We start from the raw sequence: 18925 nt of genomic DNA on the forward strand, positions 1-18925 counted from the left end.
ATTATAGGTATTAGTGGGGTAATGTATGTTTTGATACATGTACACATGGTGTTATTTTTAAATTAGGTTCAAACATAAATGGATACTGAGTAAGACCTTTAACATCAGGACAGTGATGTTGATGATAATATTAGCTGTGCATGAGTAATTGCAGTTATGGATTTTAAACAGCTATAAACTATATCTGAGTCTCCCTTACTTAGTCCAAACCTTTATCCTTTGGCTTTCACGACTACAGATTTTCTGAAGTACTAGAAATGTCTAATAATGGACTATGGCTTGTAGGATTATAAAGAAGTTGTATGTAATGCTGTCTTTTGTAGAAAACCACAGGATTAATCTTTTGTAGTCTGACCACTTAAAAATGGAAGCTCTTATGAGCTAATCAAGAGGGCCTTGGAATGTTCCGGGTTTTAATTAAAATCATTTTCTTTTGTTTGCTTGTTCATTAGATGTAAAAATGTGCAACGAGCTGGACCTGGAGAATTCCATCGACTGGGAAGTAAAAACAATAACCAGTGCCCTGAAACAGTATTTGAGGTAAGCACCTCTGGGTACCACGAGGGTCACGTGCATTATTTGGATGGTGATGTAAAGCAGATGCCTACTCTGTAAATAAATATCAGTAGTTAAAGTCAGCCTTGTTAAAAAGTAGAACAAGCCAGGCATGGTAGCACATGCCTGTAATCCCAGTCCTTGGGAGGTCGAGACAGGAAGATGACAGTTTCAAGGCCAGCCTCAGCAAATTAGCGAAGTCCTCAGCAACCTAGCAAGACCCTGTTTCAAAAACAAAAAAATAAAAAGTAGCTCAGAAGGTAGAATATTGCTCAGTTCAGTCCCCAGTTACTTACACACACACACACACACACACACACACACACACACACACACACACACACACACAGAGAAAAGAACATTTACAATGTGGTATCTAATGTTCCAGAAAGTGAACTTAGCACTAGATGCATGTCAGTTTTCAAATAAATTGCAACAGAGTGGACACGGTTGTTAAACTAGACATTTGTTGTAGATGGGAGTTTTAGTGATTAAATACTATGAAAAATGAGAATGGCGGGCTATTAATCGAATTCATTGAGTCTTTGTTTTAAGCTAAAAATGAAGGCTTTTAAAGTTTAGATTTAAACAATTGGAACAAAAGATTTTTGGCAACATTTAAATATAGAGCTGTGTGAAAAGTTGAGATTTGAAGATCAATTTGAAATTTTTATTATAGGAAATATGTAGTATAGGCATTAGAAGTTCAGCACTGTAATGAAAACGAGCCTTTCTTTAAAAGAGAATTTAGTGATAAAATTTTGAGGTTTGATAAGGAAAAAAGTATAGACAGTACAGAAAAGCTGGGCGTGGTGGTGCACGCTTGTAATCCCAGCATCTGGGCGGCGGAGACTGGAGGATCTTGGTTCCTGGCCAGCCTTAGCTTAGCTACTTAGTGAGGCCCTCTGCAACTTAGTGAGAACCTATTTCAAAATAAATAATAAAAGCTGGACTTGGTGGCTCACTCTTGTAATCCCCGCACTTGGGAGGTGGAGACAGGAGGATTGTGCTGGTTCGAAGCCAGCCTTGCTGGCTTAAGAGACCCTGTTTCCAAATAAAAAATATAAAATAGGTCTGGGAGTATAGTCAAGAGGTAGAAGGGTTTCCAGGAACCCCAGTATACCAAATAAATAAATAAACAAACAAATAAAAATATAAAAATTTAAAAAATAATAAAAAAAGAAGGCAAGGGGTGTAGCTTGCAGATAGAATGCCCCTGGGTTCTATCCCAAGATCCACAAAAAAAAAAAAAAAAAGAAAAAGTATCAAAAAGAAGTGAGTAAAAGAACAGGGAGAGCCGGGCGTGGTGGTGCACACTTGTAATCCCAGCATTCGGGAGGCTGAGACAGGAGGATCCAGGTTTGTAGACAGCCTCAGCTATTTACGGCCCTTCCCAGCTCAGTGAGACCCTGTTTCAAAGTAAAGAATAAAAAATAGGGCTGGGGATGTAGCTCAAAGGTAGAATGCCCCTGGGTTCCAACCCCAGTACTGGAAAAACAAAAAAAAACCACAAAAAACGAAGGGACAAAAACAGTGTAATTCCTGTAATGCTTTGTTGGGGATTTGGATTTTTATATTGCTACACACACACACACACACACACACACACACACACACACACACGAGCTCTCCCCAAATCAGTTATTACTATGTAGGTTTTTTCATGTAAAAATTACTTGGATCTCAGTGAACACATTAGAATCTGCTTATGTTAGTTTTCACTCAACAAAATCGGAAAAATTTCAAGCCTATAAGACCAGAGAGATTAGTGTAATGAATCCTCTCATTCTTCTCTTACTCATCTTCCTCAGTTATCAATATTCTTGTAGATTTGTTACGCTTCCTGCCTGCCACTTTTTTTGGACAACTCTTTAAAGAACTTCATATCACTGTGCCTGTAAACGTTTGGGTATATACCTAAAAAAATGATAAAGGACTTAAGAAAGGGGCCATCAGAATATAATTATTATACCCAACTGAATTAACATCATCCAGTACTCAGCCTCTCTTTTAAGCCAGGTATGGTGGTGCACACATGTAATCCCAGTACTTGGGAGGCTGAAACAGGGGGATCTCATGTTCACCGCCAGCCTCAGCAACTTAGCCAGGCTGTACTTTTGTGTTTGGCGTCAATCCCAGAGATTTTAATCAGTGTTACCTTTTCATTGTGATTGTTACGTTTTAAGTCTCTTTTAATCTTCCCCTCCGCCTCTATTGGCATTTATTTGTTGGGTCTTTTTATTTATTTTTTTTGCAGTACTGGGGATGGAACTCAGGGGCATTCTACCTCCGAGCTACACCCCCAGCCCTACTTTTTATTCTTTATTTTGAAACAGGGTCTCACTGAGTTGCTAAGGGCCTCCTTACTAAGGAGCTGAGGCCTGGTTCAACCTCGTGTGTGTGTGTGTGTGTGTGTGTGTGTGTGTGTGTGTGTGTGTGTGTGTGTGTGTGTGTACTTACATGTAATGGACTGCGCATTCTAAGTCGACTAGCAAAGGATTCTGCACTCCTGCAGGTGGCCTTAGCTCCGTTTGACTGTTTGGTAAATTCATACTTCGCCCAAGTAAAGGCACTGCCTGGTGTGACTCAGTTACTGGTGGGAAACTAAGGATAAGGATCCAGTTCTTTGGTTGTTAATTGGACGCTGTTTCCCTCAGTCACATGGCTCTTTTCCTTTGTGGGAAGGAATAACTTCCCAGACTAGAGGCTCTTCTTATTCAGTACGTGCAGTTTCTTTCGGGCCGCGGATGTTTTTGTTTTTTCCCCCTGAACCCGGAGCCTCTTGCATGCCGGACAAGCACCCTGTACTGAGCCATGCCCATAGCCCTCTCTTGGATCCTGAAGCTCGACCCCATGGCCCCTGGTCATCTGCGGCCTCTTCTGCCTTCTTCCTCTGCGGTTGCTTCATTCTGTGGAGCTCCACTCTGAGCAGGCACTGCCTGCAGAACCACATTACGAGATGCTCTTATTATATAATTCCACTCCTAACAATATCCCCGTTCTGCCCGAATGTGATGAAGTGATTACCATAAGATGGCAGATGTCTTGGGAGAGTTGAAAGCTAGGTTGTTGTTCTTTTCTCCCCTCTGTTATTTTTAGCCACTGGAGAAGCAGTAATTAGGATTTAACACGTTCCCTGGTGGGGGACCAAATAAGAGAAAACAAGTTCCTACCTACCTCCACCTTGCCGGGGTGTTTGGCAGGAGAGTGGGGTGCACTGTGGATGGCCCAGGGAGAGGAGGGCGGGAGCCAGCCAGCTTGCTCTGGTTGGAATCACGGCTTCCTCACGCACAGCAAGTTCATGGAGCTGAAAGCAGTGCGGCTTTTCTCAACAAACAGAGCGAAGAAAACATTCTCGTGCCCTTGAAGTTCTTCTCACTGCAAAAACTGAGAAACTCTCAGATGGGAGGCTGAGGGTGGAGGAGGGAGACAGCCAAGCCCCAAAGCACCAGAGTAAAACAAGAAGCATCCCTCCAGGGTCTTGGAGAAGAAGGTGCTCAGCAGATGTGGGCATGGCCATCTCCCTTCTTCTTCTTCTGACTCAAGGCGATATTTCCTCTTCCAGCAGTCTTGGGGAGCCTGATACGAGCTCTTGGAGTCATTGCTTATCTATGCAGACCATAATTTTGATTTCCAGCAATGTCTTCATCACAATGGTTTCCCATTGTGAGGTGACAAATGAGCCATTTGGTGATGTTTCTAGCAAAATGATTTTACCTGGAGGAAACTTCTTTTAAAGCCTGGAAATTGGAACGGGAGTTTTGAGGAAGGAAATGCCGGTGTAGGTAAATGTTGTGATTTATAACTCTCACCAGATCCCATCGGTGGCAAAGAGAGGCGGCTTAAAAACGTGTCGCGTGGGAGGCCGAGCGAGGCCCTGACTCAGGATGATAAATTTTGTATGGGGAACTTGTCATTTTTATTACCGCTTCCCTCACATTAACGATATTTATTTTTTATGTGGCATTGCCTCGCTATAGACATATGGCAATGATATAAGTAGCTCGTAGAAGATATTTAGATGCAGATTCATTTTTATTGGAGAAGTGGTTTTGCTAAGTGTTGTCATTGTCCTCTCCTTCCTGTAGAGCACCCTCTAACTTTTCCTTCCCTGCTGGATAGCCATTTTCCATCTATGCTGCTTTCTGCATGTACATACCTTGGAGCAGAACCCCCGAAGGTTGACTTCTAATTGGCCATTCTTTCTCCTGGTTTAGACTGTGATGTAATCGGTTATTTTTCTTTCTTTCTATTTATTTATTTATTTATTTTATTTATTTATTTATTTGCGGTATTGGGAATGGAACCCAGAGGCATTTTACCTCTGAGCTACACCTTCAGCCCTATTATTTTATTCTTTCTTTCCTTCTTTCTTTCTTTCTTTCTTTTTTTCCTTCTTTCTTTCCTTCTTTCTTTTCTTTTCTTTTTCTTTTCTTTTCTTTTCTTTTCTTTTCTTTTCTTTTCTTTCTCCTGCAGGTTTGGGGATGGAACCCAGGGGCATTCTACCTCCAGGCTACACCCCGTGCTCTATTTTTTATTCTTTATTTTGAAACAGGGTCTCACTAAGTTGCAGAGGGCCTCACTAAGTTGTTGAAGCTGTCTGCGAACCACAATCCACAGGCCTCAGCCTCCCAAATGCTGGGATTACAAGAGTGCGGCACCACGCCCGGCTTTGTTTTTTATTTTGAAACAGGGTCTCACTGAGTTGCAAAGGGCCTCCCTACATAGCTGAGTCTTTTCTCGACCACGATCCTCTTGTCTCAGCCTCCCAAATGCCGGGATTACAAGCGTGTGCCACCACGCCCAGCCATTTTTCTTTTCTAAATGGGAGTACAGAGGCTAGGGGAGGGAGAGTGGAAGCCGGAGAGCAGCCTGTCCTTTGCTCGGGCTCTATGTTTGAGTGGGCCTGTGGTTGTCTTTTCCCACATGTGTGTGTACCATGGCATCCTTTGCTGCATATAAGGAACATAGCTGTGAATATATTTTCACATCTACTTTTGTTTTTTAAACAGCTTTATTATAGTGTAATCGGCATATAGCCCGCTGCACATATTTATGGTAGACATTTTGATAAGCTTGACGTGTCTATACATCTGTGAAACCGTCGCCATAATCGAAGTAGTGAACTTGCCCCTCGCCCTTCCCCAATTTCCTTCTGTCTCCAGAAACGCAGCTTTGCGCTCTCCCTTCTCGTAGCCTCCGCTGGAGGCCACTGTTTAATCTGCTTTCTGGAAGGCTGCATTTTCATTTCATTCAGTTCAAAATGCTTTTGAATTTTTCTTACTTTTTTTTTCAAGATAATCTCTCTGACTTTTAGTTCAATTTTTGTTTTTATTTTTTGGTACTGGGGATTGAATCTGGGCCATTCTACCTTCACTCCACAATCCAGCCTTATTTATTTATGCTACTGTGATGGAATCCAGGAATATTCTACTTCTGAGTTGTACCTCCAGCTCTATTTTTTTGTTGTTGTTTTTTGCGGTAACAGGGATGGATCCCAGGGGCATGGTGCCTCAGAAATACATCCCCAGCCATTTTTTTTTTTTTTTTTTTTTTTTTAGTCTTTCTATTTTTGAAACAGGGTCTCACCGAGTTGCGAAGGGCCTTTCTAAGTAGCTAAGGCTGTCACAAACCGTGATCCTCTGGTCTCCGCCTCCCGAATGCTGGGATTATAAGCGTGAGCCACGAGACCAGGTTACTTTTTTTTGAAACGGTCTTGCTGAGTTGCGGAGGCTAGTCTAAATCCCATGATCCTCCTTTTTCCGCCTCCCAAGAACTGGGATGATAGGCTTGCGCTATCAGAGCCAGATTTTTTGTTTGTTTGTTTTTTTTGAAACAGGGTCTTGTTAGGTTGTTGAGAGACTTGCTAAAGGTCTGAGGCTGTTCTCCAACCTGAGATCCTCCTGTCTCAGCCTCCCAAGTACTGGAATTATAGGCCTGTGCCGCCACACCCAGCTTAATTTAATTTTCACTCTAATAGAACTTATTCTGTATGACTTGAAGTCTTGTAAATTTATTGAGATTTGTTTTGTGACCCAGAATATGGTTTATCTGGAAAAAGAAATGACTGGGTGCCCTGGGAATGCCGGCTTTGGGGCAGGGTGTAGTGAGGAGGTGGAGGTGGTTGGTAGTTCTGTTCAAATCTGCATCCTAACTCGCTTTTCTGTCTGCTTGGCATATCGCTTATGACCTCTAACTGTAGCCGTGGGGTCATCTGGGTCTCCCAGCAGGCCTGTTGGGTTTTGTTTCGTGCATTTTGAAGCTTCATTAGTAGATCCCTGAACATTTAGTTTTCTTGTCGGTTCTTGATGACCTTTTTTTTTTACCAGTATGCAATAACCTTTATCCGTAGCAATATTTTTGGATCTTGATTATGTTTAAACTTCGTGTGTGTGTGTGTGTGTGTGTGTGTGTGTGTTGTGTGTGTGTGTGTGTGTGTCTTTGTGGTGCTGAGGATTGCCCTGGGGCATTCTACCTCTGAGCTATACCCCCATCCCTATTGTTTTTATTGGAAACAGGGTTTCACTAAGTTGCTGAGAGCCTCATTAAGTTGCTTCTCCTGTTTCATCCTCCCAAGTCTAGGGATTGTTAGGTATGTGCCACCATGCCCAGCCTACACATTTCATTTTAAACATTGGCAGAGGAGTTCATGGTCTTTCAGAACTTCTTGCCAGGTTGCCCTGCAGGAAAGCTATGAGAATTGACACTCATCTAAGTGTCTGAACTCTTATTTTTGCGGTACTAAAGATTGAACCCAGGGGCATATTACCTCAGAGCTACATCACCAGCCCGATTTTATTCTTTATTTTGAAACAGGGTCTCACTAAGCTGCTGAGGGCCTTCATAAGTAACTGAGGCTGGCTGCAAACCCGGATCTTCCTGTCTCAGCCTCCCAAGTACTGGAATTACAAGCATGTACCACCACGCCCGGCTAAGTGTTTAACTCTTTATAAAATCAGGGAATCTGGTCTTGTAAAATTTCAGTCATGAGCAAGGTTGATTCAGCTGTAGAACTGTAGAGTTCTATTGATCACAGATAAAATATGCTTCCATTTATGTGATTTGCTTTTTTAGAAAATTATCTTTTTGTTATCAACTTAATTTTGTTGTATGGGTATGAACTAAGAAGTCCAACTTTAATTTGTATTTCTTTTTCATTTATTTTATAGGGACAAAGATTAAATATATTTATTATTGTAATGGAGATATTTGAGAAGGGGAGATGAGTTAGCTTATTTAATTTTTTTTGTGTGTGGTACTTGGGATGGAATCCAGAGACTCACACGCAAGGCAGATGCTCCCCCAATTTAATGTATTTCTTTGTGGCATCATCATTTAATATCTTAAGGATGAGTTTTCAAAGTATATGCTTACAAATGGTTAGATAGAATGCTTGACTTTAAATATCTTAGTGTGTAGAAAGAAGTCTTGTATAGAAAGCCAGATTGTTCATAAAGGTCCTTTCCAAGATTAGATACGAAACACCTTCTGTTTAAACCTGACAGGGACTCGTGACTGCCGCAGCTTCGATAGTGCCAGGTACAAGTTCATAAAGAGAACCATTTGATTTATGTGTCTCTTTGATATGTAAAGGTATCTATCCCCTAGGGAAGTTTTGAATGTTAACCAAGAAATGCACAAGAAATGTAACACCCTTTTATAAAAAAGAAATAAACTCTGCAGTGACCTGTGAGGACATGTTTGGTAATTCTGAGCTGCCCTTTTCGTCTAGGAGTCTTCCAGAGCCTCTCATGACCTACGAGTTACACGGCGATTTCATTGTTCCGGCCAGTAAGTATTATATAGAGACGCAGGGATGGAGTTCTGTGGCTGATGGTGTGTGTGTGTGAACTAATAATTAAAATTCATGAAATTAAATTGTAACTAAACATAAAAAATTTAACTTGATATTATGGTCTATGTTAAAGACAGAAAATATTTTAGAAGATGGCTGTATTTACCTCCTTTAAAAAGTGAGAAAAAGGGACAGTGCATTCATTCATTCATTCATTCAAGAACGTTACTTTTGCTTGTTGGGTGCTAGCCACTCATACACACTGGATGTGTGAGACACAGCAGGATTGCTGACCCCAGGAGCCACTTCCGCAGCAAGTATAAGGGCATCCCTGCCTCTCATTATACCATGAACTCTATAACAGTGTCATGAACAGAATGCTCCAGGAACACAGAAGTATTTAACGGGCAGGAGGTTGGAGAGATTAGCAGTTTTGGAGAGATTAGTGGGTTGGCGATGGCTCCACTTACAAAGATATTTAGATGGAAATGACAGACAGAAGGAATATTATGAGAGAATGCCAGAAGGCCAAACAGTATTTGATAGAGAATGAATTATAGGTGGTAAAATGTTAAGTGGAAAAGGCCCGTAGTTGGCGGAATTTTAATTTGCGCTTAGATTTTTGTGTGTGTGTGAGTCATGTGTGCGCCCAAGGCTTTCTTGTTTCCTGTTATCATAAAGCTCACTTTTTATCCTCAACACATGTTGTTTAATCATCCTACTCTTCTGAAGTAGATTGGCGTTAGGTATTTAATAGGTAAGGAAATGAAGACTGAGCCATGTTAAGTAACTTGCCAGATTATAGAGAATTGTATTTAAAATTCAAAACCCTGGTTCCACGGGCTAAACTTCCCAGTGTTGGTTTTCGCAGGTGCACTGACAGTAGCTGAAATTGTGTTTTCCTTTTATCTTTTTTTCTTCCTTGGATGCATTCCATAGTTTAATCTCTTGAAAAGCTTAGAACAATCCCTTTGGGTACTATGTTACTGCTGCCTGAACATGGCTTTAAATGTTATCTTCCTGGGAGGTCTCTGCTCCAGCCAGTGGGAAGGTTCCTCGTTCATTACAGAAAGAAGCAATGTGTAGGCTCCAGTAGTCTACCTCCATAAAACAGGCTCTCTGAAGAGGCAAAAATGTGGTTCTATTCAGTTTTGTTTTCACATTGAAAAGGAATTTTCTTTCTTTCTTTCTTTCTTTCTTTTTTTTTTTTTTTAAAGAGAATTTGTGTGATCAAGGAAGTGGGGGAAAGTTTTCTTGGCAGGAGCTCAAGTGAGTGCTTGGCTGTTTTGATTGCTTCCTTGTGGCACTTTTGGCAAACTAGGGAAGGAGAAATTAAACTTAGTTGCAGGACAATTGTTTCATGTTACTCGCCTCAGAGACTGGAAAAAAAACAACAACAACAACAAAAAAACAAGGGCGCCAGCTTCTATCTAGAACCTTTTGAGAATCGGAGGCAGATTAAAGTGATGACGGAATAAGGTTCGAGTTGGCATCATCGCACCTGTAACTGAACGCGGTGTGTGTGAAATTCTAACGTCAACGTATTTCACCAGATGAGGAAGTCCCTGGGTCTTAGGAACTTGTTCAGAAGTAATGAAGTCCATGAATCTGTTCCAGGTGTGTTTGATATCACCGTCGCCTACTGGACAAGTACCCTGTTTGTTTCTTGATGTTGTGGCAGTGCTGTTAATAGAACCATCTTAAGGATGTGAATAGCAGGCCTGTTCCAGGGTAAATGCTGTAGCTACTGTAAAAATTGGCACGGATTTGCACCTAAATGCAGTTGCAGTTGGAGGTGGGACCTGTAGCAGCTTAATGAGAAAAAGTACATGTGCTAAATGGGTTTCTTTTAGGATCCAGCATTTCCAGGTTAGAGCTGGATTTCTTATTTCCCTCTCTTGTGAGTAGCCGCCTCCATCCCCTCTGCCTCTTAGGAAACAGTGAGGCTCAGCTCCTCTAATCTTTTGCATGTGTACTTCTAAGGCTTGAATAAAACAGTTAAAGAAATCAGATGGCCAAAATTAGTCTCCCTCTTGGAATATTGTTGGAAAATTGGGATTGTGGTTAAGCTATCATTTTCCATTAAAGATGGCACAGCTTACCTTGTTTTGCGAAGATGTCTGTTAGTTGAGCTGACTGCTAAAATTACCCAGCGTCGCTGGTCTTTGTTACCGCCTCTCGCCCCAGCATGGAAACTAATTTTTGATTCTTCTCAGTCATGTGTGGTGGTTTCCATCTGTTCTGTGGCATCGAGATTGTCTCTTCTCCCTGCCTCCTGCGAGTTTCTGTAGGTTTCTCCAGGGTCCTTTGATTTTTTTCTCATCAGTTTCTTTCCTGTAGTTTTCTCTTGAGAACCTCTGAGTTAATTTCTTGAGTGCATGATACAAGGCTGTGATCTGTGTCATTACCACAAAAAGCAAAAATCTTTGGTTCCTTGTTCTAAAAAACCCAACTTTCTGTCCTTATTCAGAGTTGAAGGTATTGGGAACATAATTTCTTTTTTTTTTTCTGGAGGAAATGAAAAAAGTTAAGTTCTCTTAATGAATTCATTATGGTACATACCTCTAATTCCAGTACTTGGAGAGGGAGGCTTAGGAGGATCACAAGTTTGAGGCCAGCTTCAGCAAGACCAGAGCCAGCCTTAGTGAGACTCTGTTTCAAAATGATAAAATGGGCTGGAGCTATCCCTCGGTAAGGAAATTCAAAAGACGAAAATGCAGTTTAATTCTGTCTATGCAGGAAATTAAAAAAATGGGTCCACCTCTAGAAGCCCAGTAGGCATCTGCCTGGCACCTTCCTGCATGTTATTACCTTTGAGCATGTCACCTGTGGTGAGTAGGCTCAGAGTCCTTGTGCACTGGTGTTTCCCTAACCAGCATGTTCTATCCTTGCTGGTAAGCCTGCAGGGAAGGGACTCAGAAGGCTGGCAATCAAAGCAATTGAATATTTAATGGCATGAGCATCCCGCAGCTTGGGGTATTTGTTTCACAGTGGATCAGACCCCACAGGCGAGCGGGAGTGCCCGATGGCTGTTGACAGAAGCCCCCTTGGCCCTTAGGAATTGCTTCAGTGTTAGTGCTAAAGTCATCCTTAAATTACAGCGTTATTGACATGTGGTGTTTAAATATAAAATAATCTGGCATTTATCTGCCTATCTGTCTTTGGTAAGCTCAGTAAGTTTGATCCTACCTCTTCAGTCTGGTTTTTTTTTTATAGCATCATAAACAGATCAATTATAATAGATGATTTTTACTTATACAATTAAAAATTTTTTATTCTAGTAAATTTCTAAATCAGGATTTTGCTAGTATTTTGCGTGATTAATTCAGTATCCCAGACTTTAAAAAAATCATTATGCCTATTATTCTTTGTGAATTCATGTCAACTAAAATATAACAAGGTATATAGCATAAGCAACTGAAGATAGCATCCTAAAAACATGTTTTGGAAGCCTTCCAGTTATTATGTTGTAGCCATATAGGAATGCCTATTAATAGAAAGCTCTGATTAATATCAAAATTCAGCAATGCAAAGAACAAAGTAGCTTTAAAAATGTTGACAAATAGTTTTTTTTTATTTTGAAGAAAAGGAAAAATGCAGACTTGGAAAAAACTTATATTTGATTTCTAAAAAGGTAAGGTGGTCAAGTGGAAGAGGGACTCGTGAAAGAAAGTGGAAGGTTTTGACTTTTTAAAAATGGATTATTTTCCCTCTTTCTCGCTCCTTAAATATACATATTTATGCTTGTTTTTATATACTAAAAATATATTTTTGGTGATAGGTACTGGGAATTGAGCCCAGGTAACAGTCCACCTCTGAGCTACACCCCCAGTCAACCCTTTTTATTTATTTTTTATGTTTATTTTATTTTTGTGGTCCTGGGGAAGGAACCCAGAGGCTTTCTACCTCTGGGCTATACTCTCAGACCTATTTTCTATTTTATTTGGAAACAGGGTCTCACCAAGTTGCTGAGAGCCTCACTAAGTAGCTGAGGCTGGCTTCGAACCTGCACAGTCCTCCTGTCTCAGCCTCCCAAGGACTGGGATTCCATTATTTCTAGAAATGAAGAACATTGTCCCTACAGGATGGGAAACTTATTTTTCCAGCTTGTGTTTCTTTACAAGAAATGCCAAAACATTAATACTAGTTTTCCACTGGAGAAAGCTAGTTATTAATGTCAAGATACAGACTCCTGAGTTAGGAACAGCTTTTTAGTAAATGTTTTCCTGATTTTCTAATATGTAAAATACAAAACTCATATTCTTGGCAATGATCCTTTATTCCTGTGAAACTTTTGACAATTGTTTCAGTTTGGGTTTTGAGTTTACTTTTTTTTTTTTTTAAAAAAAAAGCCAAAACTGTTAGTTGAAATTGTGATGTTTATAAAATTGTTGTTAATATTGATGAGTATCTTGGTTTTAAATCCAGATTTAAGCTGGGCGTGGTGGCGCATGCTTGTAATCCCCGCGCTTGGGAGGCAGGACAGGAGGATCGCGCAGGTTCGAAGCCAGCCGTGCACGCTGGCTTAGGAGACCCTGTTTCCAAATTAAAAAAATATAAAAATAGGTCTGGGAGTGTAGCCCGGAGGTAAAAGGGCTTCCAGGAACCCCAGTACCACAAAAAAAAAAAAAAAAAAGTCCAGATTTAGAACCAGGTTATAATTTAAGTCCTAATTTTCCAGAGCTATGTTCTTGTTTCCAGTGATAAATGTCAACTGTATCTAAAAGGCTTTTGTTAGCTAGCGTGTGTGTGTGTGTGTGTGTGTGTGTGTGTGTGTGTGTGTGTGTGTGTAGCAGGGGGTCAATTGTGTTTGGGTCATCTTGTGAAATTCACCCATGTTGTGTGAATCAGGTGTCCGTTTTCATTGTGTTCTGTTGTATAAATATGCCATTATATACTTAATCTTTTCCACTCTCAATGAACATGCCAATTGTTTCTAGTTTGTAGCTATTTAAAAAAGTGCTGCTACGAATATTCTAATTTCCTTCCTTTCTTCCTTCCTCCTTCCCTCTTGAATCCAGGGGCATTCTACCTCCAAGCTAGACCCCCAGCCCTCTTTATTTTTCAGTTTGAAATAGGCTCTTGCTAGATTTCAGAGACTCTCGCTAAGTTGCCGAGGCTGACCTCCAGCCTGCAGTCCTCCTGTCTCAGCTTCCCAAATACTGGGATTATGGGTGTGAGTCACCGTGCTTGGCTTGGCGTGTGTCTTGTGATGAACGTTTATCTGCGTATCTCCTGGTTTTATACCTGCGAGTGGAATTTGCTCAGCTTCAGTGGATCTGCTAAACACTTCTTTCGAGTGGTTGTAAATGATCCCCGTCTATGGCTGGGCGTACCTCAGAGGTTGAACACCTGCTTAACATGTACACAGCCCTGGATTTCAGCCCCAGCAGCAAAAGAGAAATGAGTAAATAAAAACATGTCCTGCTATTGAGTCTACTAAAGCTTTGGCTGCCTTGGGTCCTTGCCAAAGCTCAGTGTTCATTTCTAGGCATCCTGGTGTGGACGCTAGTCTCTCACTGGGCTTTCAGTTTCTGTGTCTCTGATACAGGTTTAGTCCACTGGGTGTATGTATGCATGGATAAGTCTTTTGTGAAATTTGTGTTCCAATCTTTGGCCTGTTTTTCAGTTTGAGCCTCTCTGACTGACACGAACACATTCTCTATATAGTCCGATTGCATATTATTTCTTACATACTGGATTTCTAGTGATTTTTAAATTGTCTTTTCTGTATATTGTCTAGAATTTTACAGAGCAGATATTGTTTTCTTTATGTTAAGGAAAACTGAAACCATAAAGATGGTAAGATTTCAAAACAACAAACTGCTAGCTAATTCTCATCAGTCACTTCTTTATCACCCCTTTTATTCGGAAACAGGGTCTCAGTTGGTGCAGGAAGGCCTCGCTAAGTTGCGGAGGCTGGCCTCCAACCTGGGATCTTCCTATCTTAGTCTCCTGAATACTGAGATTACAGGTGGGCGCCACCACCCTTGGCTTGCAGGACTTTCTTTAGTGACATAAAAGGATTAGTTCTATATATTTTGAACTTCAAAATGGACTAAAAATCTTTTTCTTTAGCTTGGTGTGGTGGCACCCACCTGTGACCTTATCAACTCAGGAGACAGAAAGATCACAAGTTCAAGGCCAGCCTGGGTAACTTAGTGAGACTCTGTCACAAATAAAAAGGGCCAGGAGGGGATGTAGCTCAGTGGTAGAGCACCCTGGCAGTTTAGTGCTACATACTGAACAAAATAAATAATGCCACTATATTAATGTGGCTTATAATTATGATATTTTGTGAGGCTTTTGCAACTCAGTTTCAAAATAAAAAATAATAAGGCTGGGGGTATAGCTCGGAGGTAGACTGCCCCTGGGTGTCCCATCCCTAGTACTGCAAAGAAAAATATTTTGGGAGCTGGGGGCCTCACTGGCACTGGGAGATGGCTTCTCCCGGGCTAGCCAATTCCTAGAGATGATAACACATTTTATAATGGTGCTGCACCTGCCTGCTCTCCTTCAGCTGGTGCTCACCCTTCAGCCCCAGTCACTTTGGGGCCAGGGACAGAACGCCTAGGGACAGCTTCCTTTCCCTAGAGTCCACTGAAATGATTGAAACTCACAACACTAAACCTGCCTGCCCCGCCTTGCCCAGTTCCTTCCTGCGGAAACCAGACTACTGGCCCTGCCCTCCTTTCCCAGCCCACAGGTGCCTCCCACGAGGCCCTGGTGGCTCTCCCTGTTCCTTCTGACTCCAGGGCCCTGTGAGCACACCTTGTTTTCATCTGTATAGATGCACTTATCTCCACACCTTCCCATCTCTGCTTAAAATAAATCAGCCCGTTTAAAACCCTGGGTGCGAGGGGTTAGAACTATGCCATATCATTTTGGGGACACGGTATGACCATAACGAGGAATAGCTTTGTTTTCGGTGTTTGACTTGCATTCTGGGACTTGAGGTGGGGCAGGGCAGCAGGAGAAACTGAGACAGAGCTCTGTTGAACCAGGGACTGTTTGCAACTACGGACAAAATACCTTGATGGCTGAGGGCCGTGGGAGATTCATAATAGTGGGAAAGATAGGTTTTTTTTCCTCCTTATTAATGGTAGAAAAATATGGTTAAACTGTATTTTTGGATCTTAAACAGATGAACTTTTCTAATTATTGATGTGGTTGGGTATGATGGTGCATGTCTATAATCTCAGTTACTAGGGAGACTGAGGCAGGAGGATTTCAGTGTAATTATTTGCTGGGCAACTGAGTGAGACACTCTCAAAATAAAAAAGAAAAAGGGCTGGAGATAAAGCTTTGAGGTAGAGAGCACCCCATTTATTTTATTATTCTTTGTGCTGCAATGAATGAATGAATGAATGAATGAGTTGATAAGAATAAAAATTATTGGTTTGTAGGAATTTGATTCTGAGTACTTTATTTTTGTCTTTTCTCTTTTAAAGAAAGTGGCAGTCCAGAGTCTCGTGTTAATGCTATCCATTTCTTGGTGCACAAACTGCCAGAGAAAAATAAAGAGATGTTGGATATTTTGGTGAAGCACTTAATGAAGTAAGCCTCACTTTCTTCCCTAAACTTTCTCTGCGTTGCTGCCGGTGCCGGATGGTGTTCTTGGGTTTGGGTGGGTTGGAGCTGGGGCCGTGTATACAATACCCGGGACCACACCTGCAAGGGCAGGCTGGATGTTCAACTCACTGTGTATCTTGGACAAGAGTGGTGAAACCCAACACTTTCACAAAATTGTATAATTATTTGCTTTAACATCACTGCCAGCAACTCGGGTTGATTTGAAGTGAAAGAAGAGAATATTGCCTATTGCCTCGTGTGTAGAGTCTGGAAATGGAATTATAAGTCTGCTACAAGTTTAGCTTGGTTTCACACCTACCTAACTCTTCAGTTTGAACATGTCCTTTAAGTTTGTTTAACCCACTAATGGGCAGTCATTACATAGGTCCAATTTTTTTCCCCCTAGTCTGTTCCAAAAGCAAGCCAAATCTATTCAGTGGACGATCCAGCCCTTTTTCCAAATTTAAATGACTCTCAGATCACAATAACTTTAATACAATTTACAGAGGAAGGTGATCCTCACTGTTTCAGAACCTTCATTTTATATATGTAAAACTGGAGGCCAGACTCTATTATTGCTTGCTTGAGGTCCTTTCCTTGGCATTGCCATTTATTTGACCAACAAATATTTATTGCACGCCTGCCGTAGGCGCCAGCAGGTACACAATCAAGCAAAAGAAAGTCCCCTCTTTTACAAAGCTAGTTTTTAAAGGGGGAAAGGTAAACATAACAAAAATGCACAGTAATTTCAGATCAACTTGCCAAGACCACACCATTGAGTATGGGAACAGAGAATATATGTTAAGTGTGAGACAATGAAGAGGATTATTATAGAGGGTCTCTCTGAGAGTGCGGTTCCTGGATTGAGACATGGATGAAGCGGGTAGGCAAGGCTGAGAACAGTTGTCCTTGTGCTAAGGCACGGGCCGAGGGAGTGAGTAGGTGCTCTGATCAAACTCTGTGCTGGTGAAGATAACTCTCAAAGGCACCTATGGTCTATCAGTCCCTAGAAGCAAGGGCATAAGGCTCTGGGGTAAAGATAGGGTGTACTGTGTTTTGGAGGAAACAAGCTTAGTCAGTTCATGAAATTAATAGGAAAGCCATCATGACTAGAGTAGAACATTAAAGGGAGGAATAAAAAAGTGGGAGGGATCCAAAGAGAGGAATAAAAAAGTGAGAGGGACCCACCCAGGCATTTCTGAGACAGAAAGTTTGAGGCTCATGATAGAATACGGTACATTCTGCAGTTATCACTCATAACTAAATGGATCTTCTCTCCCTCCTCTCCCCCCCTTTGTCAATGCTAGTGTTTCAAATCACTCCAAGCAGAATCTAATGACGGTGGCCAACTTGGGAGTAGTGTTTGGACCAACTCTGATGAGGCCACAGGAAGAAACTGTTGCTGCCATAATGGATTTGAAGTTTCAGAATATTGTCGTGGAAATCTTAATTGAAAACCACGAAAAGGTAAAAAAAATTTTTTTTTCTTCAAAGAATTATTGTTGTTTGGGACTTGTCAACAGGTCACGTACAACTTCCTCTTAGTTTCCTCTCTCCTCTCTCTCTCTCTCTCTCTCTCTCTCTCTCTCTCTCTCTCTCTCTCTCTCAATTTTATTAACATTATGACAACTTATTCTTAAGAAATTCTGTTTCTGCCTTAAGGTGGAGTTCCATAAATGTGGACCTTATCTTGTCTTCTCTTACCTTACTGGTTTAATGAAGAAACATTTCCTTCAGATGCAAAGGTGCATCTGCAGTGTGACTGGGAACTGCTGAGGTTTTTGTTGTCATTCTTGCTTTCATTCCTAGCCCTGGATTTCTCTCTCAAAGCATCTGTTGCAGTGCCCTTGCGTGCTTGATCAAGGGAGGACTTTGTAGCTTAGGGGGAAAAATAAGGCAAATGAAGAAAGTTGAAAGGAGGTGGAGCCCAAGGACTGTGTTATCTTTTCATCACTGTGATAAAATACCTGAGATAATAAACTTAGCAGGAGAAGAGGTTTCTTATCAGGAGAAAAGGGTGCTCACAATTGCTGAGGGTTTTGATCCCTTGGTCCTGTGGTCTTTGGGCCAAATCGTGGTGGGAGTCTGTGGCAGAGCTGCATGCCTTATAGTACCAGGAAACAGAGCAAGAGGAGAGTCTGCGTCCCCACATCCCCTTCAAGGGCACACCCCCAGTGACCTGACTTCTCACCACTAAGCCCCGCCTTTTAAAGGTTCCACCACCTCCCAATAGCAGCACTCTGGGACCAAGCCTTTAACACACTGGCATTTGGATGGCATTCAAGGTCCAAGATATAAAAAGGACCATGAGCACCACTGAGGAGAAGGGAGGAGGAAGAGATGTCCCTGAAACCCTCTGGCCGAGGCTAGTGTCTGTTGGCACTTGTAAGGGTCACGCCACCTGGCCAAGGTGGCTGGACCAGCTGTTGTGAATGGCAGGTGAGGAGGGGTGGGGGGGCTCCTCACACTGCTCTGGCACGTCTGGCACGAGGGAGGACAGGGGATGGGCACACATTCTTGGGGCGGGAGGGTGGGGTTGAGCTGGATTCACATTAGGAGATCCATGTCGGAGTGGGCAGGGACTGCTTTCATATTCTCTTCTGTTCTACCATATCCATGAAACAGTTTTTTATTGAGATGTGATATGTATACATCTTTATGGGGTGCATTATGCTAATTCAGTACATGTATACACTGTACAATCACATTGGGGTCATAAGCCTTTCTTTCTCTTCAAACATTAATCAATTCTATGCATTGGGGATTTTTTCACTCTTGTAGTCATTTTGAAATATATCCTATATCATTTAACCAATAATTACCCTACTGCCAGAGAAGAACCGGAGGTAATTCCTCTTCTTTGTGTTTTGATGCTCCTTTTACTGAAATTCTTCCTGGCTCCCTCCCCTGCCCTCCCCACTCCCTGGTGACCACCATTGTTTTCTGTCCTTCTACAGGACTGACTTCTTGGCTTCTACAAATGTGTGAGGACATATGGCATTT

The 18925-nt window shown here is 41.7% G+C and overlaps 1 protein-coding gene across 3 annotated transcripts in view; it reads left to right on the plus strand.

Annotated features, from left to right (window-relative positions):
• Nucleotides 1–18925, plus strand: part of ARHGAP10 (Rho GTPase activating protein 10) — a gene marked incomplete at both ends in the record, with an annotated part of 308500 nt that overhangs the window by 196156 nt on the left and 93419 nt on the right. For all 3 annotated transcript variants that reach the window (XM_080697718.1, XM_080697720.1, XM_080697719.1), the window contains 4 exons: nucleotides 453–540; nucleotides 8288–8346; nucleotides 15802–15907; nucleotides 17230–17389. In XM_080697718.1, the coding sequence (XP_080553844.1) occupies nucleotides 453–540; nucleotides 8288–8346; nucleotides 15802–15907; nucleotides 17230–17389 (413 nt within the window). The remainder of the gene's footprint in view (nucleotides 1–452; nucleotides 541–8287; nucleotides 8347–15801; nucleotides 15908–17229; nucleotides 17390–18925) is intronic.

This window comes from Muscardinus avellanarius (genome assembly GCF_963383645.1).
Source record: "Muscardinus avellanarius genome assembly, chromosome: 6".
Taxonomy (NCBI): domain Eukaryota; kingdom Metazoa; phylum Chordata; class Mammalia; order Rodentia; family Gliridae; genus Muscardinus; species Muscardinus avellanarius.